A 27,730-nucleotide genomic window follows, 5' to 3' on the forward strand; every position below is an offset into this window, starting at 1 on the left:
AATTAAAATCTTCAGCAAATTAATTGTGGTCCTTTGATTTGAGACAACTGTGCCATCTCTCCATTTGCGTTCACATTTAATCCACTTTTCACAAGTTAATGTGTTTAGGAGAATCTAGGTGGGTCAAGTAACCAAGGGGCACTAACAATTTTACTGGCTAATTTAGATAAAAAGTTTCAGGATTGGGTTAGGTATATTCAACTGCAAAGTGAAAGGTAGGTATAGAATTAAACCTGTCTGTGTTCATGGACGCACATTTGTGAAAAGCCACGCTATATTCAGCATTTCTTTCTATCAGAATGATGACCAACCTTGATTACAAAGGTGATTGCCAGAGATAAAGAACAAAATTGCTGTGTGCACCATTCTATCTGGCATCAGTTTCACAGTGTACTGAAAGCTCTAAACAGTTGGGTTCAGGGTTGGTGTTTCAAATTTGTGTGACGGTTGCTGTTGAAGCAGATCCAACTATATATTTGTTCTTTACTTTTCATTGTTAGGATTGGTGCAAAACATCAGGAGTTACGGCAAAAGCAACTGAGAGGCCTGAGTGATTATTCTACTGGTCCTGGAGGACTTGACATTGATGACGATGAGGTGGATCCAAATTATGCCAGAGTAAACCACTTCCGAGAGGCTTATCCATCAGCAAGCATCTACAGGCCATCATCACCAGCAGTAGCAGAAACCTTTGTATATCCACGTGATTCTCCTTCAGCACCAATGGAGAGGGAACATTTGGAAGGACTATATGCAAAAATAAACAAGCAGCACTACCCACAGATTTCTGGTGACAGGTAATATTGCCACTTGGCATTACATAAAATGATAGGTTAGTGGGGGAAGGAGCCTGGGCCTTGGCAGGGGGCAGAGGAGTCAGACATGGGACTGTTCAGATGCCCCAAACCCCTGTATTTACTGACTTGAAAGCCATGGATTTTCTCTTAACCAAAACCATGATTTGCTGCAGCAGTAACCCCAGAGCATCTGAGCAAGGCAGCAGTCAAACAGAAATCATTAAAGAAAAGTCCATATTTCACAAACAAAATGAGTGAACTGACTCCAGTCCAATTCCTGCACTGCTGAGAGAGTGTTTTTTCCTCTTTCAGTTGGGAAAAGTTCTTACCCTGCAGCAAAAATAATCTCAGTTTTCAAGATCCCTGTCGATCCTGCTGATCATCAAGTGTCTATTAGTAACAGGTGTTGTATGATAGTATTATATATTACATATGTTTATGGCTTAGTTTTCCCCAGCTGTGTGATATTACACACTTTCAATTAGTTTGGGGAGAGGACTGGAAATCATGGCATTTTTATGCGGGCTGTGAAGTGTGGCTTTACAAGACTGATTGCCTTTCATGGCCTTTCCAATAACTAAGTGGGAAGGAAAGAACAATTTTTAATCCTTACTGTCAAGCTTCCAGCATTAAAGAAAGATGGTCAAGCTTTTTCCTGGGTTAAAAGGAAAACAGAAATTCCTTTGAGTTGATGATGTACCCACCATTATGATGATTTTAAAATTGGTTGCTTCTGGAATTCGGGGCTAAAAGAACATGAGACTTCATTACTATTATGGCATTAATATATCAATGTTGGCTTTTTCAAACCAACATATGAGTGTGTGGGCAAGATATACAAGTGTATGTGAAAAGAAGAGCTGACAGAGGACAGACATGGGGGACTTAAGGAACTGTGCATGCTTTGAGTTCATATTACAGTCTGTAGTGTCTCCCTGTAGCCTCAATCTGTGCTATGTAATACCACACTCGTTAATTTTGGAGAAATATGTCAGCACAGATATAGGAGTGTTTCCAGTTTGTGGCGTCACAGTACTTTAAAAACGTCTACTGAGTCATTGTTATAAATAGTAATAAAACACTTCTGACATAAATCTAAGTTTGTAGTAGGGAATGGGCCAAGTACCTCTCTTTTTCACCTAAATCCAGTGTGGTACAGTTCTTTCCAAACATAATGACAGTGCTTTTTTCTTTCTTCCATGTTATTAACTCTTCCCTACTGCATGAAGTAAGAGGTAGTGATCCTAGCTTTTTGCCAGCTAGCAGGTTTCTCTTCCTAGAAAAGTCTTGAGGCGATTGTCACTGTAGTCACACAGAAGTTGTAGTAAAGGGATCAGAAACTGAGTTTGTACTAACTCAATAAACCAAGATCTGAGAATTCCCGGCAGGTGGGAGTCTAAATTCAGGTTTGTGTATCTTTCAAATATAAATACATACAGTTGTAACTCTGCTGGAGTAAGACATTGCTATAAAAGTTGTTTCATAATTTCAGTTTAACAGAACTTTGTAGCTTTACATTTTAAAAATATCATCAGTTTTGAAGTGTAGCCTATAGATTGTCTTTCCATGCAACAAAAAGAAATGCTCAGTCCTTCATTCTGGCCTCTTTTACTTGATCGATTGTATTGTGGGTTTGATTACACTGAATGAACTCTTGACTTGCTATTGGGGTCCCAAACAAGTTTGGATTTGGTGTTGGGATCCTGGATTTCAGTGTGAATTTAGCTGTAATTGCATGATAACATGATAACTCAGTGAAAAACTAAAATGAAAACATCTTACAGGCAAGAAAAGTTACCTCATAGCTGAGCCCATGATCAGAATCACGCTGAGAAGCTGTTCCATCTGTGTTGATTCTGTACTGAAAGACCAACAGTCCCCAACAACTTTGCTTTGTTGAATTTCTCAGGCTTGCAGAGGCTGTTTAACCAGATCAGGAAAAAAATAGGGAATGTGGAATTCTTATTAGGCTGCCTTTGTTCTTTTTTTAAATCTTTATTTTCTTTGTCTGAGACAAAATGGTGTTGTTATTCACCAGCAGAAATGTGCCAAACATGAATAATTCTATGTGAATTTATGCTGTGGGTCGTGAGGTCTCAGCCAACAGTTGTTGAATAAAGTGGCAACTTCAGGCAAGGAAATCTTTCTGTGCTAGAGAGAGATTATTGAAAGGAGAAAGAGATGTAGGAAGAAAAATCCCTGGATAACATGTTAATTAAAAAAAACAACCTGCTTTCAAGGGTCAGTTATGAAAACTACCTTGTCTGCCTCAAAATGATGGGAAAGGGCTATAATGGATGCTTATAAGCCAAACCATAGTTATTTTGTGTTTGTAGGGCTGAACATTTATCAACATATTTGTCATGTAAACGTTTATGCTTTGGTCTTGCTAACGCGTGCATGCCTTCTCTCAAAGTTTTGCTATTAATTTTACTTTAGATGGATGGCTTTTTCTTCCACCCGTGACTCTCAAGTTGTAATATAGTGCGTGGAGACTTGATCAGTGACTAAAGTAAATGGGGTTAGGGGTAGAAGGGGGATTTGAACACAGAATCAATTACTTCATTTTGGTCTGAGAATTCCAGTTATGTGCCATTACGATAGAGAATTAAAACTCATCATTTGAAACAAGACGTTAATTTTTATTTTATATTATTTTTGCAGACTAATGTATTAGCATAATTAATGCCTTTTAGAAGTCAGAGGCTATTTGTAAATATGAAGCTCAGTGGTCAGAGAAGAGCTGTTCACGGTTTGCATGCGCTTACTTCCCCTTTTCTCATCACCAGAATCCATCAAGTGTTCCTGGTTCATTCTTCACAGTAAATTCACAGTTTAAACTGAGAATGTCCCTCCCTATGCAGAAAAGCAATAGGTTGCACATGTATGAAGTCTGTTGCTGTAATCATTATGAAGTATGTTTGCTGCCTCCAGCACTGCTCCTCAGGGCACACAGAGACCTGCTTCACGTTGCTGTTTATGTACTAATATCCCCTTTACTTCCACTTGCATCTGGCATCTCAGGGGCTTTTTGCTTTGCGTTTTTGGGGGGTTTGCTTTGTGTCTTATTTGCAACTGTTGTGTAACGTTCTTCTGCACTGCTTCACAATTGTTGATTTTCATTCCAACGATGACTATATTCAGTGAAATAGAAGTAATTTTTTGTGTATATTTTGCTGAAAGCTTTGGAATTCTTAACTAAAAGAGGTGCTATATAAATGTAAATTGTCCTTATTAATGAATATAACGAAAGCATTAGCATGATCAGTGTATTCTGTGAATGTTAAGTTGGAGTGGAAAAAAAATTAGCTGGCAAAATCACACATTTCTTTGTAAATTGAGCATTTTTCTGTTTATTTCTAATTAGCCACAATTTTCTGTAATGCAAATGGCATCCCTAAGGATGGTGCAGCCTGCACAGCCACCTTGTGCAGCTGGGGAACTTGCAGGGTCTTTGCCTGAGACGCTGTACGTTTCCCAGCCTGTGGCAGAGGCTGTGTGATCTGTGGCCCATATGTTCCTGAAGTGGGTGGCAAGTCACATCTCTGAGTTTAGTCATCAAGGCTGTGCCATGACAGTGCTAAGTTGCACCATGGCAGAGCCTAGGTGTCAGACCAAAGCCAAAAGAGCAGATGCACAACACTATTATCACTTAAATGTCAGGCATGTCACACAGTGCAACCCTTTCTCACATTTCAAATAAACAATTTCCTCTTTTTTCCTCCTGTGAAGATGGTGCTGTCAAGTATATCCAAACACTCCGAGTACATCTCTGGAAAGGTTCTAGAGACTTTGCTCAACTTATTTTCTCAGCCCAGAACTATGAAACACTGAAAGTCTGATGCCAAATTCATTGCCAAGTATGATTCTTCATTTATTTATGTGTCTTATCTTGGGGAATTTCAAAGTGCTGGTCTAAAAAAGAAGAATACGTTTTTCCTTTGTTTAGGAAGAATAGATTCAGAGCTGTATCTTGCTGCAGTTTTAAAAAAATTACTAATAAAAAACCGGCACTGTTTTATTACTGTAGGAGTAAAGTCCACAGCCCCAGTCTGATCCAGCTTTTTTTTTGTTTTTGAAGATGCTGTGTTGGGTCCCACTGTGCAAGATCTTAATTTCTACATATTAATTAATTAATTGAAAAATGGATCTTCTTTCCTGGGTGAAAGCTTCCTTCTGGCAACTTGCACTCTTTCAGAATGCTCAATCTAGCAGCATACAAAGTTGAAAATGGGATAACGAAACCCGTATCTCTGTGCAACCCTAACTACATCCATCACATCCCGCCCTCAGAGCTGGCCAGAGTCATGAGTGAGAGGGGCATGACTGAGCAATCTGCCTCTCCCTCAAAAGGGTAAAATTGCTGTGCATGTCTGAGGAATCAAATGGCAAATGTAAGCTATCTGTAAGCCTGAGAGGAGAGTAAAAAGGGTCTGGAGTTTTGAAATTTAGCAAAGGGAGCCTTTTTTACTGAAAGACTAAATGCTTGTCTTTTAAGCAGGTGTAGGCTATTCCCATCCTGCTTAGTCCAAGACCATAGGAATTCAGAGCTGCACAGGAAAAGATTTGTTCAAAAAGGGCAAACTAGGGTTGCCCAGATATGTTCCTTGGCTCTATATATCTCATAAGCCAGAAACTGAAGTTTTCTTGTTCTCAGCTCAGAGTACCGTGGGCATCGCTCATTGTGCAGCCATTTACAACACCTTTTGTCACTGACTAGCATAAAAGCAATGCACTGCTGTAGGAATGGATGGTCCTTTACTCAGGAATGATTATTCTTTAAGATGGATATCATGGAGGCAAGGTGGAAATTGAGTGAGGCTGTGTAATGCCTACGTGCCCTTTGCCACTGTGCCTTGCGTTACTGTGGAAAGAGAATTACGGCCATGCATTGGCCTATTTTGATTTACAAAGTGTGACAAGTACAAGCAAGGTGTGTACTCTCTCTTACTGTATAGCCTCTTCCACTTGGTGTCCTAAAATCATCTATGCTGTTTCTGTGTCCTATACTACTCTACGTCCCTGAAACTCTCCTCTGATTCCTCTGGAATTTATTCTTTCTGAAACATACCACAGGGCCTTCTGAACCTCTGGCTGCATTCTGGTCACTGTTCCCCATAATGTTAAAACCAGAAACCTAATGTTTGGCCACTAGTTCCACAGGAGTGTAGGTTGTGCCATTTGGAGCTACACTTTTACTGTGTTTTTTGATCCTAATTCTACCAGCAATTTTCTTCTTCAGAAAGGATAAATGGGTGCTGCATCCTCCCTGCTAACTAGGGGTAATGTGAGTAACTGGACCACCTGGGACATGTTTAAACTAGCCTTGGGTTTATTTCCCACCTATATTGGGGGAAAAAAAAATTTCCTGATAGCATTCAAGCAAAACTACTTTACAGTTAGAGTTCACTGTGCTACTTCCCAGGAACCCCTCATCCAGACCTTCTAACTTTGGGACCTGAGCCCTATCATTTCACTTCTCATGGAACCCCCAAATTTCATGGAACTCAGGTGACCCTGAGCACTTTGGAGCATGTCTAAGCAGAAGGAAGTTGTCAAACTGCTGCTGCTGCCATGTAATGTGTGCATGCTTGTTCGAGGCCATGCATTCTTCAGCAGAAATAAATTCTGTCAGGAATAGTCACAAATCTGCCTGCGTGCATCCTGCCTGCTAGGGTTTGCATTTGGATCCCCTCACTTATTGACAGATGTGTAAAATTTTATATACTGCACTCCCACAAATCCCCTGTGACTGTCCTGCTGCAGATGCTGGTGCGCCTGAGTTTTGGCAGCTGTGTTAAACATTCAGGTTTGTCTTGGGTTTTTTTCCCCTCCAGCCCTGTCTCTTCTTATGTGATATATTACTGTATGGAATTATTTTACGTTAATTCTGCATATTTATTGGTAATGTCCTATTCTTTCAGCCGTTTGGATGCAAATGCAAAAGATAGGTCCCTGGAGAGAAAGCCAGGTCTGTTACTGGAAGATGAGACCATACCAGAGAATACAGAGGGAAATGCAGATGGTGTTGTCAGCCTCTTAAATGTACAAATAAAGACAAAATGAGATCGTCCATGCAGCTGGAATGAAATCATATGGCCTTGCATGTGTTCCTGCCATAGAGTGTTTCCTAGTGTGAGCAAGAAATGCTAAATTCTGTCTTATGCAGGATGTTGTTTGACCAAAACCTCATACTTGCTTTTTTAACCAGCAGCAGAATGTGTATTAACTTTTCTCTGCAGAATGTTTTTTTTTAACAAAACACCATTTAATTTTAAATGCTAATACGTGTGTGTGGTTAATTAAGAAGCCAGAACTGACTGTAAGGCTGGTAAGCCCCAAGAAAGAGAGAGGAAGATCATTACACTTCTGCTCATAGATAGCTATTTGTGAACCAGCTGATAATGTGCAAAATTAAAATTTCGTAAGTGGCATTTTAGATGAATGGTTAATGGCTGAAGATTAATTAAACTGAGTTGTTCAAAAGAGAAGCTGTTAAAATCTTGTTTATAGGCCACTCACTTCCATACTGAAAGTGCAAACCCTAATAGCATTTGGTATTTCCATTTAGTAGGCAAGCAATATAACTGCATGTTTTTCTTGAACAAAGAGGTCTACTTTAGTGGATACACAGGATGGATGGATGGATGGATGTAGCATTGTGTACTGTATTTTCTTCTTCCTAGTTAACAGTTGTCTGGTAGCAGTACAGAAAGAGGCATGCATTTCCTCTGAGAATTTGGTAATCTTAAATAAAATTGCTAAATCTTATTTTAATTAAAGTGTAAAGGATATGATTAAGTCTGATGTGGTTCTGTTTTCCCAGTACTCTCCAGTAGTCTGTTCTACTTCATACACTTTAGGATTTTCAAAATAGCCAACTTTTCATTGCTCCAGGTTGTCTTCTGTCAGAATGAGTCTCTTTGGCCCCATCATTAGCCTTGCCGAGTTGCTCTAGCTAAGAAAAAAAAAGTAATATGTTTCAGTCAGGTTTATTCTGTACTGCAGTTCTGGTTAAATGATGAATGTGAACCTAATCCCATTTCCCTGACTGAAGAGAAACAAGCAGAAGGTCATTATGCTGCTCACAGTTGTGAGGCTTGTCCTTCCAGCAAGTCCTTTGCCAAGAAACTGTTTGTTTTTCTTTTGTTTTCCCTTTCGCTCATCCCAGTTCCCAATCTTTTTATTAACCATCTCCTGTTTTCTCCCCCAGCTTCTTACCATAGTCATTTTGCCATATGATCTCCTAGCTTCTGGATACGTAAGTCATTCAGAGAAAACCCTGGTGACTTGGCCTTGTGCAGACTTTGCTGTGCAGCCCACTGTAAGACAAATCTATGTTGCTGACCTCAGGGAGCTCACACTCTTTCCAAATGACTTTTCAAAAAAATCCTCAGCTAAGGTTTTTTCTAGCTGCTGCTAGTTAAATGGTAGAAAGGGATTCTTTCATTGTTGAGATAATCTTGGTTTAGTAAAACCGACAAGAATATGAGGGCATGGGGTTTTGTTGTGCTAGACTTTTAAGTCTGTGAATATTATGAATCTCTCTTTTTTGGAGGTGGAAGATTTGGACATGAGGAGCACAGTCCAGTTCATGTGTATTAGCATCTGTATGTTTGGACTACAGGTGATGGACATGAGCTCACAGCAAGTTCTGTTTTGACTTTTCATTTCGCTGAATAAATTTTTTATCAAACTATTCTTAAAAAACAGTCAACGTTTAATGGGACACAAAGAATCATTTCCCTGAAGTCTGAAACTGTGGACAAAGGGTTTAAGTTTGGAAGAGGAAGAAAAAAGGTTTATCATTGGACTGCTTCAAAATGCTAATTAGGTTCAGTTAAGAGTAATGATACCTATCTAGTAAGGATGGAGAAATAACTCTTAGATGTGACAGGGAAAAAGGACATAGACTGACTGGAGCCATGAATGAGAATTTTTTTCAGCATCTTCAGTTTGAGGTTATCTAAGGTCAGTGGGACCTGTGCTTACAAGTTCCTCCGAGTTACAGGTAAAGCAATCCTCAGCCCTCTTCCTCATTAAAGCAGAGAGGAGCATAACAGTCTTAGGAATCTTCAGGCAGCATCCCACAACTTATCATATATTCTCAAAATACTCAGTTGATTTTCTTAGATCACCAGGAAGACCGCTTAAAGCAGTTGAGAAGACTGCAGCACAGGGAACCATGGGGCACACCTCAGACCTACCCGCATTGCCAGGTTATGCTGCCACCAGGAACAATGCAGTGGCTCTGGTAGGGTTTTCCAGTATGACTGCTCATGTCCTGGCAAAGTAATTAGCTCTGTGTGGTACTCACACAGCTTAACTGTGTAGTGGAAAACTTGCAATGGAAACTGCTGTCATCTCTACACATCCATAAGATGTAGGGAATTCTTACTATGCACTGATTTTTCTGCAATCCCAGTTTACCTGGAGTTTACACTGACAGATCTTTAAGATTTTACTCCTAATTCCAGCATAATAAGATACTAAAGGTCTAAGGGGCCCACAGATCTGACTTCAGAATGAGTCAGTGGGAACCTTCTCATGGAAGTTTCAAGCACCTAATAGCAGGATAAAACAACTGCTCCTAAAAATTATCCACAACCTTGTTCCCTGCCTGTGTCAAGAAGACAGGGGCAAAAAGTTACCCAAGCACTTAGTAGGCAGCATTGTTGACAGAAAGTAGAGGCAAAAGCATGAATTGGATCTTTTGGGTAGCAGAAAACCCAAAAGATTCTGTTTGAAAAGCTGAAAATCACTCAATATTGTGCTAGCAAAAATATTGGGAGGTCTGATGAGATGTGATGGAAATGGCTTAATAGGCAACAGGATGCTGAATAAAAAGAGAATAATTGTGATTATTGTCTGACAGCTGTGCAGAGTGTACAGTCGATGACAAACTCTAAAGCGTGCTATTTTTCAATCCATGATCACAAGTCCACTGGCACAGCCAGTAATCCAAGGGGTCACAGTAAGCCAAGAAATAGTTTATTGTTTCATCAGCTCAAGTCTTCTGATGTAGTTAAGTTGGTATATACTCTGAACCTCTGTGACTGTCCATAACATTCCCGTGAGGAGACCTGGCGTCTGGAGTACATCTGGAGTCCACATGTACTGTGGCTAAGGAGCAGTTTCTCTGGCAGGTCATGCAGCAGCAGAGCATTTGTTGACATTGATCAAGGTATCGGTATTGATCTTGGGATGGTCTAAGAGAATTGTGACTGTTTTGTGGAGAGTGGTGTCAGATTCTTATAGAAAATGAAAGAAACAACCTGTCTTAAACTACATTGTGGTCTGCATCTTAGAGAAAGTGAGGTCTTTCATTAGGACAGAGGGACATGAGAAAATGATGTTGCTTCAGATAGCTACGGTAATTCTCTCTTTTTATCACTAACTTGTCCTTGATGTCTGGAGACCATTTTTAGAAAGCAGTGATTGCATGAAAGATTTTATTCTCTTCAGTTGCCTGCAAAACAGACAGCTTCGTTTTTTCTTTCTGCCAAACTGAAGCGGAGAAAACCAAAGAAACAGCTCGTGATAAAAGATATGCAAGAGGAGTAAGTGTGACATACCTCTAGAAAGCACTAAAATTGAAATAAATATAACATTCTTGTAGAGAAATAAATGTTCTCTTAATTTATTTTTCCCCTTATTGTTTCTCTCCAGTTTCCTACTTGTGTACCAGTAGGTCAGTGTGACAGTTTTGCAGTGTCACAGCCCTCTGTTGAATGTGCACTCTGGGGGGTTGTTGGCCCCTTCCCTCCAGAGACTTGGAAGCAGTAAGGAGAAACAAGAAAGGGACAACTAATGTTTTAAAATTTCAAACAACCATCTTATCATTCAGTCTTTGACCTATATTTATGGTTTAATTCCTTCAATCACTTAATTTTAATCTTAAATAAAATTGTTCAGCATAATAGTATCTTAGGGGCATTTCTTCTCAAACCAGTATTAGCTAGAACATGTCCTTCTGCTGTGGAGTTTATCTGTTATAAACACTTCTGCCCTTAGGCTTAGATCCCTTCTTGGTCCCGGATATGGTTATTACCTTGGAAATGGGAATAAACCGTAAATGATCATTACAGTATTTACATAAATGCATGTAAAACAATTACTTTGAGACTGGCATGTAAGTTTAAGCATGGAACATGTTTCTAATGCAAGTATTGTTCGTGGCCTGGCAATTGAAGAATAAGCAGCAGCAGTGCACCTTCAAGGAATGGAAGCATGTTCAAAATGCGGTCGGTCTTGTGGCAGGGTGGGGAGAGGGCAGCTGTTTTCTATGCATGAGTCACCATAATGCTCAATAATTGTCTGAAAGGATTGCTTTAATTGAGCACTTGTGTGCTGTAAGTGTGCTACAAACCAGGGGACCTGGACTGCTTCTGCTCTGCTCTCGGATAATGACAGAGGAGGCCTTCGGTGGCTGCAGTCCCTGCTTTACATGTCAGCAGATACTTCCATAACATGGCAAGAGAGTGTGAGGTTGTGGAGGAGGATTGGGAAACAGCTTCAGAGCAATAAACCTGTTCCTAATTGTTATTGATTGGTAGTACACAAATGACAAGCAGTCTGTAGTCCTTCACCTGAATAAGGTATTTTTTTCTTTAACATCTTCTGTCCCTGATTGGGGGGGGGAGGGAACAAAAACAAACAAACCAAGAGGCAATTATTTTGTGCCTCTGTATACAATGGCAATGTTTAAGCAGCAGCTGCTTCAGAGAGAGGGAGAGTAAAGGGGACTGGGGGGAAGGGATTGATCTTTCCTCCTTTTCTCTGTAAATACCACTGTCTGCATCAGTGGTGATGCTTTGACCTCCTTACTACAGAGCTTGAAAAGTCTCTTGCACTTAGTGACATGTTCGGGCTCCAAAACTGAATAGGCAGAAGTCTCATTCTCTTTCTTTGAAAGCTGCTACTTATCTAAACATGATAAGTGCTTGAGAATTCCTCCCAAAATTTAGACTCATTAGTCTGAGTACTGGTATTTTTTACATGTCTGTATGGCTTCTGGAATAACAGAATTCTTTCATACCTTTTTGCATTTGTTCTGCACTCTGCCTGCTATCTCATTACTATTAGCTGTGGCAAATATACCAGATGTCTGAGCAGCTTCATTGTTCTGTTGTTTTTCTTTTCAAGACCCTAGTGCATAGATAGATGTTAATTTCTCTTTTGTGTTAAAACTTGCCTGTGAGGAATAAGATTATCAGTGTTCAGACTTTGGCCAGTAGAGATATTGAGGTCTTATATCTTCTGAACTATTTGTTTCAGTGTTTCTACTAGCTCAGTGCATTTATAGTAGTCTGTTCTTCTGTAATGCCCATAGAACCTTAAATTAATGTCCATTGACTTTAGCAAAAGAATTTTAACATGTTTTTTAAATGTTTTCTTTATTCCCAGGATTGAGCAATGATACACAAAGACACCTGCTCTTCCAAGTGGGTGGAAATTGAAAATTGTGCCAAGAAAAATGCTGTTTCTCAGAAAAGATCAAAATATGCATTGCTTAAAGTGGTGCATAAACAAAATAGATTATGTAAGCTTCATGGGCTCTTGTTTGGGATGAGATCACTCACTCATGGGTCCATACCTTTTCTACTATCAGTACTTTTTACTTACATTTAAAAAGCCCTGCATGAACTACTGGTTTCCACACTGACTTTGAAAAAGATTGTTAGAAAGCTACAGGCACTGTATCAGCACAGCTGCCATCGGAGCCACTGTTGTGCTTGAGTAACACAGCAGTGGTTCCAGACCTTTAAGAAAACACGTTTCTTTAAAATGGGTCAGGAAACAACAGATTGATTTACAGGTAACAAACATGAACAACTAGGATCTGACATTTTTTTTAAAGTGCAATTTGTATAGTTACATAAGCTAGAAATTGTAAATTTATGTTGCACTGTGTGAAAAGCAAATGATAGCATGTGGATTTGTGTCTGCTGCTCAGAAAGATGACTAATATGCAAGTCTTGTTTCCACCAAAGTAATTGGCAAAATCTCTGTTGATTGAGATGGGAAATCAGAATTGATTCGCCTGCCTGGTTCCCCCTGAAAGAATGAAGTGATATTTTCTTTTCTGTTTTATACTTATTAGTTTCACAGCCAGGTTACTGTAACTTGATCTTTTCTGTCATACTTCTCCATGACTGTTTTTGTTAACCACTTTTATTACCTTTTGGTCTGTTCTTCGCATCATGCTATTGACAAAATGAGTTTTACATTTTTTTTTTTTACCCCGAAGTTTAGAGCACAGAATATGGAAAAGTCTGAAACATTAATTGGACTAGACTGCAGCATTTAAAGTAACCTATTCTATCGTCCATTTACCTCCCACATGAAATGAAAACTCTATTTTGATCTGAACTGTCACAGATAATTTCTGCACATAAAACACATCCAGAGACAGCTTTCAAATGGAGTTGTCACTTCTTATTTAGCAGGCTGGGGACTCTCTATTGTTGTCAAACCCTCTTTACAAAAGCATCACTAACACACCGATTTGCACAGTTGTATGTAAGAGGAGGAATGGTTGTACAGCTTCCATGAAACAAAAATTGTTTGTAGCTGCTGGAATCCTCTGCAGCCGAACTTACCCACTGCTTAAGAGAAAATTCCTTTCTTTTATATATACTATTTTTGAGCAGATCTTCATACTGTATGCTGGTGTGGGGAGGGGTTGTTTTTAGTGTAATGAGGTTTTAGTGGGAATAATGATGATTAACATTTAAAAGCTGGTAACCAACATTCTGTTATTTTCCTTGACCTGTATTGGACCAAACGTTTGGCTTTAATCTCCTCACAAATTTCAAGAATTCTTAAGCAAGTGCAGTGGGAATATCTCTGAACTGTGAGTACAGAACTGCTGCCTCAGAGTATATCCCAGCCAAAATGCTGAGGCAGGGCTGTAGGGCACGTGTTTCCAGACTGCTATTCTGATGGTGGCCAAGGTGGCCATCCGGTGAGGCCGGCTGGAAGACCCAGCTATGGCATCACAGAAGAAGACAGCTTAAAAGTTCAGAACTACTATTCTTCAGACTTTATTTTAATAGCATTCAATTTACCTTCAAACGTGATATATTTTTATAAAATAAACTTGCCTTCTGGCCTCACTTGTATTCTTATAATTTTATGCTGTTGGAATGTGCAGTTAAATAGTAGTGATATGTGATTTTTATTTCATTTTCCTCACAAGGTTGGAAAATTGACCAGGATTAGGGGGTGAAGAATTTGGTTGGTGTGATAAGTTGTCTTTTATTGCTGTCTCCACAACTACTTATGTAGGATTAAACAGCAAAACACAAGCTGGCAGAATGCTCTTCTGACCTAATTCTGCACCACAGCACAGATAGGAGACTATCTGCTGATCTATCTGATAAGCATGACTTTGTCAAATCCAGATGTATGTTCAGGAGTGAAAGGAGTGAAACACAGATGAGGCCCAAGAGCTGAGGTCTTACATTTTCTCCAGCTGCCCGAATTCTTTAAGTGTCTTCACTGCTGCAGATGGGGCTGGGGTGCAGGGCTGGGAAGAGGGAGGGAAGCTGCCTGATGCAGTGTGGAATCTACAGAAAAACAAAACTAAAAGCTAAAGCCTTAAACATTACTGGTCAAAACAAATTGCCTGTTTTAAGGACTATATCGTCTGTAATGATGCAAGAGATAAAGACTGGAAATCACGTCCTGATTTCTAAGCTGTATGGCAGAAGATTTGAGAGTTCTTTGTTCAATGTGTCTCAAACTCCTTCCTGGAGTTTGAGGGGAGGGGGTTTCTCTGTTCCCACTTTTGCCTGTAAATGTAGTGTATTCATGAATCAATTTTAATGGCTATCCCACTGGGAGTAGTGATTTAGATGGGGGGGAGGGAAGGGTAATTTTGTGCATTAATAGAGGATATACTTTATTGCAGAAAAATGAGTGAAAGAAAAATCTTATGGTCAGTGTCCTTAAGTTAGTGATAGAGCACATCCATGAGGTTTTAAACTTTGACATTTGCAGAAAAAATATAGCAGATGGAAGCGATCTTTCCTTCTGCCAAGTCTTGGTGGGCTGGTTTGCTTTCCTCTGTAGGTGAGACAAGTGTACAGGGCTGGACTGGATACAGCATACCCATCTATCTCCTGCTCCAAAATGGAAGCTGTGATCCACGTTTGTGCTTGGTTGGCAAGCTTATAAAGCTGAGGACTAGAGAAGTGAAGGGATGTTTATCTTACACTGTAATATCCTACAGTAGTAATTTTGTAGGCTGCAGTCTCACAGGTATTTTGCACTTCTTACAGTTACCTGACACGAAAAAAAGCTTGATCCTGTTTGTCCAGTAGCTCTATCATGTGCTTAGTTCTTCTAAATAAAAAATGTATTCTGTCTGTAGTGACTTTAAACAGCATTGAGGCTCACAAACTCTGAAATTGTCTTTGCAGCCTGTGCAGGCATGTTACATTTGCCTCCTTCCAAGTGTCATTGTCAGGCATCCTGCAGACCAGTATTGTTTCCATATTATCTTGTGCTCCCCCACCTGCTTTTACTGTTTTCGTTGCTCTGCTGTGCATGGGAAGAGGACTGTCTTTTCATTACACATCTCTGCAGAGCCTATTGCAAGGAGAGTTGTATCTCTGGTGGAGATGTTGCAGTGGTGTTTTGTCTGCAGGTGTTCCTGAGGCGGTGTTAAAGATTGAAGGCCATCCCAAAATTATGGGGAGGCAAGAAAGATACCTGTCAGAAGCTGGAGTGAGGCCATTCCAGCCTACATGGTTTAGTCTGGCCCTCACTACAGAATTTGAAAAGATCTGTACCTTCATGTATTTGTCTGACCTTTCAGAGGCAGCATATGCCAGTTCTTCCCCTGTGGTCCAAACCAGCTAGCAAGTGACCTGCTTCAGTCCAAAGGTGATATGTTTAGGTTAATGTTGGTGTGTCCTTCTGAGAGCACAATACCATCCATAAAAACCCAAAGCTTCAGAGCTTGCTTTTCTGCAGGTCTGCCTTCAAAACATGAAGCAAACGTGTCCTGCAGCAATGCCAATTACTGACTCTTGAGAATATCCCTAAGTAGTGGTCACACCCTCATTTCAAAGGCAATATGTGGGGCCATTATCTGAGCAAATACAGTGCATGTCACTGAAAATCCATTGATGATGATGAATTCTGGTTTACTGATGACTGCAGCCAGATACAGAATGATGAGTAGAGGGTAAAACATTAGCCCTTAAGCTCTGCGAGTTGTTATCTGTAAACAGGTCAGGGTTTCCTAAGAGCTCAAGGGAAAAACAAAAAAAAAGAAATAAAAGAGGAAGTCTCAGGGAAGAAGTGAGGAAATAAGGAAACAAGGAAAGAAGGAGTAACAACACTAAACAAAGCATTCTTGGGGGGAGGGGAAAAGCAGATTAAAAGATTTTAAAAGGAAAAAATTAAGGATTGAACAGTGACAGGAGCTTCTCTTTGCAGACTGGCAGAAAGATGTTTGTGTGTAAGAGTTAATTCAGGTTTGAAAAAGTCCAAGAGTTACAGAAAAAGTTGAATTGCTTGGTTACTTAGAAACCTTCAAGGAGAAACATACAGGAAAACTATGGAAAAAATACGCTGCTAGAAATATTCTTGATGTGCTGTTGGATGAGTGCATTTGTGTTTGAAAATGCTACCATGTCAGTATTTGGTTTAGTGTCCTGATTGTCATTGTTAAATGGGGTTAACTTGTATGAATGTGAAAGAGTTCAAGATTCTCTTTTTTTAAGTAACTTCTGCTCATGTGACACTCCTATATGCTGCCTTTCAGTAAAAAACGTGGAATTCCAGAGATACACCAAGGTTTGATAAAGTTACCCTTCACTAATACAAATACCTTTTTTTGGAAATACAGGCAGTTTCAGCTCCCCTCATTTTCATCAACTGGTGTAAGCACAACATATTTTGTATACTTACAGTGGAATCTTAGCACTAGAAGCAGAACACATCTTGATTTGCCAAATAGGGATGGGTGATACTTCCCCTGCCTGCTTCCCTGCTGGATAATACCAAACAAGTGATTATCCCTTGCCTGTGCCATCGCTGACCACGGCAAGCGTAGCCAGCTCCCCTCCATAATGAGCAAAGGCCCTGCAGTGGGTGCATTTGAGGAGCTGCAGCTGGGGTTCTGTGCTGCCCTTGCTGCAGTGCCTCCATCCACTGTTCCCAGCAGGGCTAGCAACAGGGACCTTGGCAAACATCCTCCCAACAGGGAATTTCAGGAGTGATCTGAAGCTGCAGTATACACGTGCCCTAAGCGTCAGTGGTGGGTTCTTTTATTTATTCATCTTGTTCATGTTACCAAGTAGAGGCAACAGAAGAAGGTATTAGTTTTCTTAGTCTTGACTCAGAATACCTTTGCCATTAACCACTCCGTCTGCCCAGTCTTTTCTGTAGCACTCGCTTGTCAGCTTTGACCATGTTCCCCAGGGTGAGATTTCTTCTCATTTTATAATGAGGAACAGGATGTTCAGGTTTTTCTGTGTGTTGCCACCAAAACCAATATTACAGCCAGACTCAGCAGCAACGATGGCAACACGCAATAATAACCATCCCACATGTGATTTAGATTAACTGCTCTTCTGTTTAGTTCATATAATGCTTCAACAAATGATCTGATTTGCTGTTTTCACGTAATCCATCATTAATTCTTTGAGTTACAAAATTACATTTTTTAGTAGCAGATGGAGAGAGATGGGCTCCCCTACCTTCAGAATGGAACTTCACTTTCTGACTGCAGCTATGTCACTTTATTTATCTGGTTTTTACTTTAAATGTAGTTTCCTTTTACAAGTATGAGGATTTTGGGGAGCAGTAATGCTTCTATTAGAAATGTTATCTTTAAGGCTGCTTTTAGGCATAGGGGGAACTGAGTAGTAGTCACTGGCTGCAGACCTCTGGCTCTGGTGGTGAGGGGGGAGAGGAGTGGGTGTTTTGGCAGCATGCTCAGACTACCTCCTCCTCCATCTGAGGAAGCTGCTCTTGTGGCCGCCAGAGAAGCTTCTGGGCTCTTAGAGGACAACCATGGCACCCACATGGCTCCCATCAGTGGTGGCAGCAACAGGAATAGGAGCCATAATCTCAGCACTCTTCTACTACGGGCAGTGCAGGAGAGCAAGTAGGAGCTTTGGGAAGTCAGAATTGTTTCCAGGGTTTGTGCAAAGGGAGTAGAGGTAGAGAGTTGCACGAAGACAGGGGAGGCTGTCTCCTTTCCTTCCTTTCCATGCATGAGAGGTGCAGAAGCTCTGCACTCCCTCTTCCCCAATCTATCAGTCCTTTGCTAATTGTCTTCCCCCACCTAAAACCTTCTGGTCCTTGCCTGCTCTCCTCCCTTTTTCTCCCCACAGCCTATTGAAATCTTCCCTGCCTCACTCTGAACCTTACTCTGCCATTGCTGAATTGCATTTTGCCACCCCACGAATGAGAACAAATTAAACTACTTTATCTCAATCATTTGGGCAGCAAAATGCAATTTGCTTGTGTTGCTGCAGATCTTTGAGCCAACTCTGGTCTGGACACTTTTATCACTTCGCAATCTAATCTGCTGAATATCTTAGATCCTCTTGCATTGAAAGAAAATGGGTTTTTTAGACAAAATTTTTTAAAAGCCAACTGTGAATTTATGCACACACAAACCCACAGTGATATACATGTCCTCATATATCTCTATATGTATGTATGTACATGTATAATAAATAAAAAATACATATAACACTTTGAAAGTCCACACCTAACTTGCTAATGTCAGCTACAGTTGATGGACAGCCAAGGCAGACTCTTTTTATAGTCCATTTCTAAAATGAAACTATAAATTTTAAACCCAGGCTTCATCATTACAGAGAAAAAAGCTTTTTCAGCCTATTGATGAAATATAACATTTGATAGGATTTATGAGGCCCAGATTCAGGAGGATAATTTGCAGAGCACTTAAAGCTCCTTTTTCCTGCCCTTTGCCTTCCCTCTTCTCAAATACACATACCAAAAAAAGCCATTAGTAATGAAAAATTATTAAGGAAGATTTTTCTTGATTCCATACAAATGTCAATTTGAGAGAGAGAAAGAGGAAGAAAACAGTTGCAAGAGCTCTTACAGTAAAGGGGTCTAAGTAGAGCCAGGCTGATTATATGAGAGGAATACTGGCTTTTACTGATAAATACATGGTGTGATTATTTGCTGTAATACAGTCATTTGCAATGTGTCTCCATGTGTATGTGATTTTTAATAGTACCGGATGGAATTTATTTTTTTATCACATTGAGATATTCACAAACCAGCCACATAAAGTTAAAAATAAAACTGATACCCAGCTTCTTGGTATCTTGATAAAGTTTCCTTCTGGCTTGTATTACCAGAGTGATAATTTCAGAGGAAAAACATCTTCTGTAACTTGTGATCACAGTATCTGTCAAATGGTAGGAAATGAAGAAAACTGCCAGACAGTGTCAGATTTATTAACAGCTCTAAGAAAACCAAAATTAATGCATTTTCTCTTCTTTGATGGGTTGAAATGTCCATGTGCTGTACTTATCTTAATGGACAAGTGAAGGAAGTAGCACTCATCAATTAAGTTTCTAATTAAGCTGACTACAGCTTAGTCTGGAGCACATGCAGGAATAGTATCTGCTTACCAGGCTGTACCCTCGAAGGTGTTGTGGTGGTTGTTAAGGAGCGCTCATCCCGCAGATGCCAGGAGCAAGCCAGCTTTATGCTACCTTCAGGAACATGCAGCCAGCCACTGGGCCATGGAGCAGGAAGTCCCATAGGGCATGGAGGGGGACAGCCACAGAAACCCAGGCTATGCCTGTTGTGTGAGGGGAGTTGCTGGCTCAACTTCCATTGGAAAACTGTATTTCTACGTGTTCATAGACAATCTTCAACCATTTGGGTTGAAAATGCCTATGCAGGAGGAGTGCTGAAGCTGAATTTTTATGAAACATGATGACAGCTGTTTTGAGGGGGCCTGGAAGGAGAAAACGAGGGGTTGTTTTGTCTGTGCAAAACGTAAAAAGAAGCAACATATCTTCTTTCAACAAAAATCTGTAGTCTTTCCATACGCTGGAATGGGGTCTTTATATTTTGGAAGGGAACGCAGCCTAGTCTTACACCAGACTGTGCTTTTTGCCACCCTTTGAATGGTGACAATTTGACTAAGTTATAAGATTTAGAGTACTTCCCACACACATGATAGAAACTTGGCTGCTAACTTCACCGAAAGTGCTTGTCCTTAACTGCCAGAGCCTATACATGTTTTTCCAGCAATAGGTTCTCCAGGCTACAGGGACCAAAGAGACTCCTGTTGCAGGAATGAAGGATGAGGTGTCATGATCAGTGTTCCCATATCCTTACACTCTTCCTTCCACAGAGGAAAAAGGTGAGCTGATTCAAATGCAAAACACTAAAAAATGCCATGGAGGGAAAAGACAAAAATACAAACAGAGGAGAGGCTGGAGCAGCTAGAGAATAAAAGGGATTGCTAGGACAGGCCATAGTTGTGGATGTTATGTGAGTGCTTCAGAGTAGAGAGAAGTTTACTAGTACTGCAAGTTTGATGTCTGTTAATGTGCCAGACATGGGCATGCTCATTTGAACCAGTGCAGAGTGGGAGAAAGGCTGTTGGGTGTCCCATGCCACCTGAAGTCCCATCCTCACTGGCAGGCTGCTTTGGGAAGTGCTTCTGGGGGATGGGACTCAAGGACTGCTGATGAAAGGAGAGCTGCCTGTGGGGCAGAGACTTGCTTGTACGGAAAGCCAATAATGGGTGGAGGAAATCGGCATCCTTGGCTGAAAGGTGTGAAGGGAAAAACTAACGTCAGGATGAGAACCGGGAATTGAGGCAGCAAGACAAAAACAGATGTGAAAGGACTTGTAAGGTGTGTCTTTAAACATGGCAGTTGAAACCATATGAGAATCATTGTGTAGAGACAGAGATGGACCTGAACCAGAACAGTTGCTTTAGCATTTCTGGTACTTCCCAGCCAAATGCCCAGCAATAGACTCACTCTTCTTTTCCCAGGCAAGGTATGCTAAGAAATGATTTTATGTAGTTTGGAGATTCCGTTACTTCATTTTTTCCACTTTAATTTCACATTTTTTTGTTACTAATAGAGAGTAGTGCTTACCTTCAATCTTAAGCACCTGAAATTCAGCCCTGTCTTCTCCAACTGGAAAAGTGGGAGTAATTTCCCATCAGAGATGCAGTGGGGCTGCAGCTATAAGAAGGAGGAGCTAGAAAAACAGTGCATGTTTGGAAGACCAGGAGCTTCTACTGCCCGCATAATACAAAGTAAAGTTACGCTGCTAACTTTAGGCCCCTGAGTTCAGAAATACTTCCCCAAAATGCAGTTTGGTTATAAAGTGTTTAATTCTGTCAATGGGGAGCTTGTGATGAAAGCTAGTTGAAGGAATGTGCGCTCCCCAGTCTTCGCAAGTGCGAACAGAACAACTGTGCTTTGAGGAGCCCAGCTGCACCAGGCAGAGGTGCCCAAGGAGGGAGGCAGCTGGAAGGGAAGACAAGGTGGCCTTGAAGGCAGCAGAACTTTGCAAAAATCCATCTACCACTTCAGCATCTGGCAGGGTTTTTGTTGAGCAGTAACCACAAGCTAAATTTGCCATATATAATTCCTGAGAGAAGCTAGTAGTAACTGATGTTTTGATTTTTGAGTCTGTTCCTATGAAACTGCTCAAATCTCAATTGTATTTTGAAAATACTGCCCTATCAGAGAACCAAAATGAATTTACCTTCAGGGTTGTCCCCACAGTAAGATTGTTATAAAATTTTTAGCCCCTTGCACTATTACAGTGTAGAAAATACAATTAAGCCCATTTCACTTGCACATCTGTTAAATGTTTCATGTGTCATTTTAGTATATATTCTGAATAAGTGAACTTTGGATCATTGTATTGGAGATAGGATGTTCTGAAGAGTGCATATGGATTATACCCCTCTGTGAGAAGCCCCGTGTGTTATAAGTCATTCGAGCTCACTCAACAGTGCTTCCATTTTGCTGTGCCTTGCACTCTGAGCTAGTAAAGTGTGTTAGAAATAATTTCATTTGTTGTCTGTGCTTTTCTTTAGGTTGTAGTTGGAACATTAAATGCTTTCCATATAAGGCTTACACGCTTCACCTTGCATGTGCCAGTGGCTTAATAAGAACATCTGCTGTCTTTCTGTAGCAAATCTGATGATTTTTCTATGCACGTATATTTATTTGTACATATAAATAGAATCCAGGCACTGTTAGATGCGTATGGAAGAGTACATCAGATTGAAATGGTAACATATGAGGTTTTCTGCAGTTCCATTTTTGAAGTATCAAGTTAAAAACAAAGCTGTGAAGTAGCCAGAAAACTTTTTATTTCTGCAGCCAAAGGCATATGCTTGTACAGCCTAACCTAATTAGGTCTCTGATATGTTCTTAGAGTGGTCAGTATATCATGTGTTGTATCGTTGTCTGCGAGTTGTTTTTTCATTATAGTTGGGCTTTTACGCAGCAGAAAGTAGGAAAGCATTGCTCCAGATGTCTGGCTCCTTTCACCGATTTTGTTGCTGTCTACAGCAAAATTTGAGGTTTGACTCTACAGTGCAAATTCCCTTTGAATCTTTGGATACCCTTAAACAGTATAGTACTGGAATATGTGTAAATGTCTACAAAGTACAGTGATTGGAGTGGCTGGTTTAAGAGGAGCTATAAAATGGTTCCAGCTGGAGTGCATTCTTGAGGTAAGCTCAAAATGCACTCCAAATTGTCAGCACACTGCTCAGGAAAAACACAAGAAACAAATCATCTTTAGTGTGCTTTGCTTCCCTTAATGCACATAAGAATAGTGTAAATGGAAGCTGGTCAATTTTCAACAGTTTGTGTAAAATTGTCCCTAGGTTTTGCTTCTGTACTTCAGCCTTTGTGCATAAATGCATCACACTGGGTTGTAAGTATACCTGTGTGTATTTCTGTGGTCATAATGCCATCTATATTTCAATAACTATTGTGTATCAGTCCATTAATATTTATATGGAACTGAGAGCTTTGGTTCTTGCAATTTTTAATAAACATTGATGGTGTTACTAGTTTATACAGAGCATTCAATATGCTCCATCAAAATGGCAGCTCTAATTAGGTTCCTTGAATTAGCTAATGGATTTTGAGAAAGATAGCTTACAAAGCTCTTACAGCTGTCCAAGATATTCCTGCCATGGCAGAAAGACAAAAGGCCGCTGGAAGCTACAGACTTTAAAGCTTTGGAAATGCAACTGACAGTTAAAAAAGATAAATTACATTTGTATTTTTTTCCCGTAAAAGTCCTATTGCTGAATTAATGTTATCCTCGTAGTGACCATTCATTAAAAACACCCAAAAAAAGCCAACTTCATAGTTGGATGTGTTTTGGCTCTGAGATCTGTGCTTTTCCCTGATGCTTTGCATATGGTGTGAATTTTTTTTATTAAATGTAAGCTATATCTGTCACAGAATTACAAACACAGAGACTTTTTTTTCTTTTTTTAGTTGAGGTTGAGTTTTCTACCTAGGCCAGGTATTAAAAAAGCAACCCACACAGAGGATTAGTTGCCTCCACTTTGACGATGGCGTAGATTGGCATGTGTGAACAAAGAGCAGGATGATATAGTCTCTAGTGTGAAACTTGGAGAGGTAATTTCTGGGAGAAAATGGATAGTTACTCTGGGCTTTGTAGTTTTCAACAAAATCTGTTTTAGAACATGGGCAGAAGCAGCTACTGTGAGCAAATTTGTAGACCTTCGATTCTTTTCTCAGAAGGGAGTGCAGAAATTAAGACTGCACTGAATTGTCACCTTCTCTCCCTCCTGCTTTTGCTTTGTGTGTGGTAAAGAGAATTCCTGAGGGACTGTTGAATGGCTAATTCATTGGAAGTCTGTAAAGTACTTATTATTTCAGCTTTAGCGATAAGTTGAATAAACTTATTGCAAAAAGCAATAGCCTACAAGTGAAAAAATCTAGCTGCCAGTTGCAGGCAGGTGTGATAGCCATTAAGAAATAGAGTTACATTTCTACACAAGAGTTTAGCATTCAGCATTTGCTTTGTTGAATTGTTAAAGCTGCTGTAAATGGGGTTTGAAGGGTTGAAAATCTGCTCTGTGTTGATGTGACCTATCTATTGTAAATATGCCAGCTGCTTTACATCAGTAAAGTAAAATAACCCCTCCCAAGCTGTGTTGTAATACAAAGTGCCAAAAAAGGCAATTTAAGTACTTTGCTGTGTAAATCCAGATGAAATTACCTTGGAGAGAAGGCCTTCAATTATGCCTCACACGTGACTTCTGCATGATGGATAAAAGGCATAATTGATATCATCTTTAGTGAAGAAACCAGAAACCATTGCATTGTCTAGAGGCTACTGAAAATACCAGGAAAATCTGTTTTTCATTATTTTCATTGTGTATTGTTTATAGAGAGTTTGGTTGTTGTCAGCAGCTGAGTCCCTAATCTCCCTGCTTTCCTAGCCCTTCAGAGACAAGTGCACATCTCAGATCAACAAGACAGCAGTAAACTGGTCCCATGCCAGAAACAGACATTGCCATTAACCAGCCTGAACTGTAAAGACATCTCTTTTTTTATTATTAGTTAAAATCTGGTGATTGCCTTCTTTGATGAGGCACAATACATTCAGAAGAAAAAAGAAAAAAAGAAAGTCTTTTCTTTAAAAGAAAGATGACAGTTTGGCTACAAACAAGAAAATGTCTGCCTTTTTTCTTTCCTTTCTACTTGCTTGCAAATAACCTGATTCTGTTGAGAGTAGCACGTACCACGTCTGCTTACAGTGAAGTCAAGCCTCAGCATGCCAGTTTTGTTTCCATAAAACAACAAATTGGAGTATACCTCCTGTTATTTCTGGCCAGCTGTAGTCAACTATAAGTTACAAAGGAGAGTAATGGAAATGAAAAGTGGCCTGGTTTGAAAAGATGATGCTCATTTGAATGTCTAGGCCATCTGCCATGACAAACAGGAAAAGGTGGTGTGTGTCATACGAAGGGAGGGAAACATAAAAGGATGCTTTGTGTCAAGCCACTGAGATATTTTATAAACAGTTTGGAAAAACTGAAAGTGATACAAATCTGTTGGTCTCAGTCTTCAGATAGCTCTTTTGAGGCTACTATAAACATATTATGGGCTATTTGGGGAAAGAAAAGGTTAATGACACTGCTAATTCATATCATGCCAGGTTCTCTTTCCTTCTTTCTTCCTAATGAGTCTGTAGGAACCTGAGAATATCGTCTTCTCTCTTTCCACTAAGCTCCTAATGTCAAGAGGTCAGTAGTGATGCTACAGGGTCAATGGGACTCAATTTACATCCAGACAAATGGTAGTCATGTGCTGCCCTAGGAGACTTTGACCTTTTGGACAGAAGTGGTCGTACTGCTTTTATGTTAGCCTAAAGAATTGAAAGGTGACAGCTTATGTACAACTGAAGCACATTTATGATTTTTTAAAATATTGTAAAGCAGATTGAGGTTCAGGGACTTTAATATACAGGTTCAAATAAGCTCAAATAAGCATAAATAGCTTTTTCAGTGTCACTTGTTTTTCAGCAGTTTATTTATGATTCTTTATATGTATTTATGTACACAGAGAGAAACATATCCATCCAATGCTTCTCCCGTCAGCCCATCTATACAGACCTTCTCAGATAGTCCTGTCTAAATGCAACAGGGCTCAAAGTCATCTTAGAGTCACTTTGCACAGGTGTCCAAATCAAGTGTAGCCAAAACTCAGGCTGGCTTTGACTGAATATCAAAGAGTGAATCTGGAACCTGCAAGGCAATATCAGTGGTGTCAGCAAGGTATTTCTGACAAGTCGTTCCTTACAAGTCGTTCCTTTAAGCAAGTGCATATGAAAACAACAAATGTTCATTTCTCTCTAAAGTCTCTTTCTCTTGGTGGTGACAAAGATGAAAGCTGAAATATTGTAGAATTATGTTCTTATAATTGATTTTCTTTTTATCACTTCCCACCATTCTTTTTATTCCCTCTTACTATTGAGGTTGCAGAAATATCTTCATGAGCAATGTAATACTTCAGGGTAGAAAGACAAGGGCTGGAACTGAAAGAGTAACTTACTCAAATATTTATTTGTTATAACTTCAAAATGAAAGTTTTGTCCTAAGTGAAAGATATTCTTACATTCTCTGTTGGACTCCCTTATACTGTACATCTTTGTAGACCACTGTGTTCCTTTCAGTATGTAAAATTAGTTTTGTTTTATACCAGATTGTGAATGGAAGATTGTCCATTTTCTAGAGTCTGTGAATCACGTTTTGTCTTGGATTTGTTTGTTACAGGAAAATTCTCTAAAAGAAGAAATTTTTTTTTCTTTCTTCTTTTTTTTTTTTTTGCTTGTTTTGTTTTAACTTGGGAGCACCAGTTGTTTGCTTAGGGGCTGACAGTCAGCTGGGTGAAAGAAGTGGCTGGCAAAAAAGCAATATTAATGTGTTTAGGAAAACCACCAGAAACAAAATGTCTATTGCCTCCTTAAATATATATTTATATACAGTAAGTGGTTCATCTTACTCTGCATGTGCAACACTTGTTTTTAATTTTGTGTTATCAAGAAAGCTGCATCAAGAAGTCACTAATTTAAAATTGTCATTTTAACCTGAATGATGGAAATCCTGATTAGCAACTCAGAGGAAGAACAGAGGGGAGATTTTATTGTGCAAAACCTGAGCCATACGTATTAAACACTGATTATGGTGTTTTGATTCTTTGAAAAAATAACTTGTCTGTCATATTAGATATAAAATGTTATTGCTATGGTGCTTGTTCATCTGTCTCTTCAGAGATGATGGGACGAAATTTCATATTTTACATAATGTTAGAGATAGCTTGAAGCTAAGTCTGTGCCACATTATGGTTTCCTTTTTGTCTTGGGTTGCCTGTTCCAGCTGTATCACTTGAGTGACTGTTTCATAGCAGGTCCCTTTGCATTCGCAGTGGGCAAGGTGTAACCTGCATAGTGCTTCTGACAGGGGCAGGCACAGGGCAGAGGTTGCTGATTTCTGGTGTTTGTTCAGTTGGTAGTACAGCCCCAGCAGCCTGGGGTAGAACGATCACTGAGACTTTTTTTATCTTTCTCCCAGGTGAGAAGAAAGTTTTGTTTTTAAGGTCTGTATCTAACAAAACTAGAGAATGGCTGACAGGAATGTGCTTTTTCCTCTCTTCAATGTTCATGTTAGATTTAAAAAAAACAAAAACAAAAACAAAACCAAACAACCAAAACCTTACAGTGTGTGCAGCATATTTGAAGAACTGCTAAACTTCTTTTAATATTGTTTATGGCTTGGGATTTTGGACAGGTTTTGTTACTGTTGTTTGAAATCAGCACCTGAGTCTTTGCTAAACTCTTTTTGAAGTTTCTCGGAGATTTATTTGCTCACCTAGATATTATTTTAAAACTTCCCAGTATCAGCCATTTCTGAATCATTCTCCTTACATGTAGCACAACTTTAGGAAATCATTCCGAAATCAATCACAGAATGCAGAGTGGATGGTTCTCTTACAGTCTTGTTGTGACACAGAGAAGTCCGTGGGTAGATTAAATGTTAGATCCTGGGAACAGGTTATGATGGAGGGGATCATGTATGTGTGGTTGCAAGGTTCTCTGAAGAACCTATAGCACAGCTGTGGAGCCATGTCAGTGCACAAAATTGTAGATATTATGAGAACTGTAATATTTATGTCTCCTCAAGGAGATCACTGCATTAAATGTAAAGCTACTGTAAAAGAAACCTGTCTGCTGTGGTTACTAGGCTTGCTGAAAAGCTTCAGTAAGTGTCCTTAATATAAAGTGACTTTGATTGGAGTATTGTTTTTATATTTCCTCTGTAAGTTCAGGTTTCTTTTTAGTGTAAATAGTCATGCATCTGAAACATTTGAACTGGTATTCATCTGCTGTTT

At 39.7% G+C, this 27,730-nt stretch overlaps 1 protein-coding gene across 4 annotated transcripts in view; it reads left to right on the forward strand.

Moving 5' to 3' along the window:
- PARD3B (par-3 family cell polarity regulator beta) overlaps positions 1 to 27,730 on the forward strand; it is a 399,222-nt gene that overhangs the window by 317,253 nt on the left and 54,239 nt on the right. For all 4 annotated transcript variants that reach the window (XM_039389618.1, XM_027731420.2, XM_039389619.1 and 1 more), the window contains one exon: positions 501 to 797. In XM_039389618.1, coding sequence (XP_039245552.1) covers positions 501 to 797 — 297 coding nt within the window. The remainder of the gene's footprint in view (positions 1 to 500; positions 798 to 27,730) is intronic.

The sequence above is a fragment of the Pipra filicauda genome, unplaced genomic scaffold, assembly GCF_003945595.2.
Source record: "Pipra filicauda isolate LSUMZ 115617 unplaced genomic scaffold, ASM394559v2 scaffold74_size2892960_pilon, whole genome shotgun sequence".
Lineage (NCBI taxonomy): Eukaryota > Metazoa > Chordata > Aves > Passeriformes > Pipridae > Pipra > Pipra filicauda.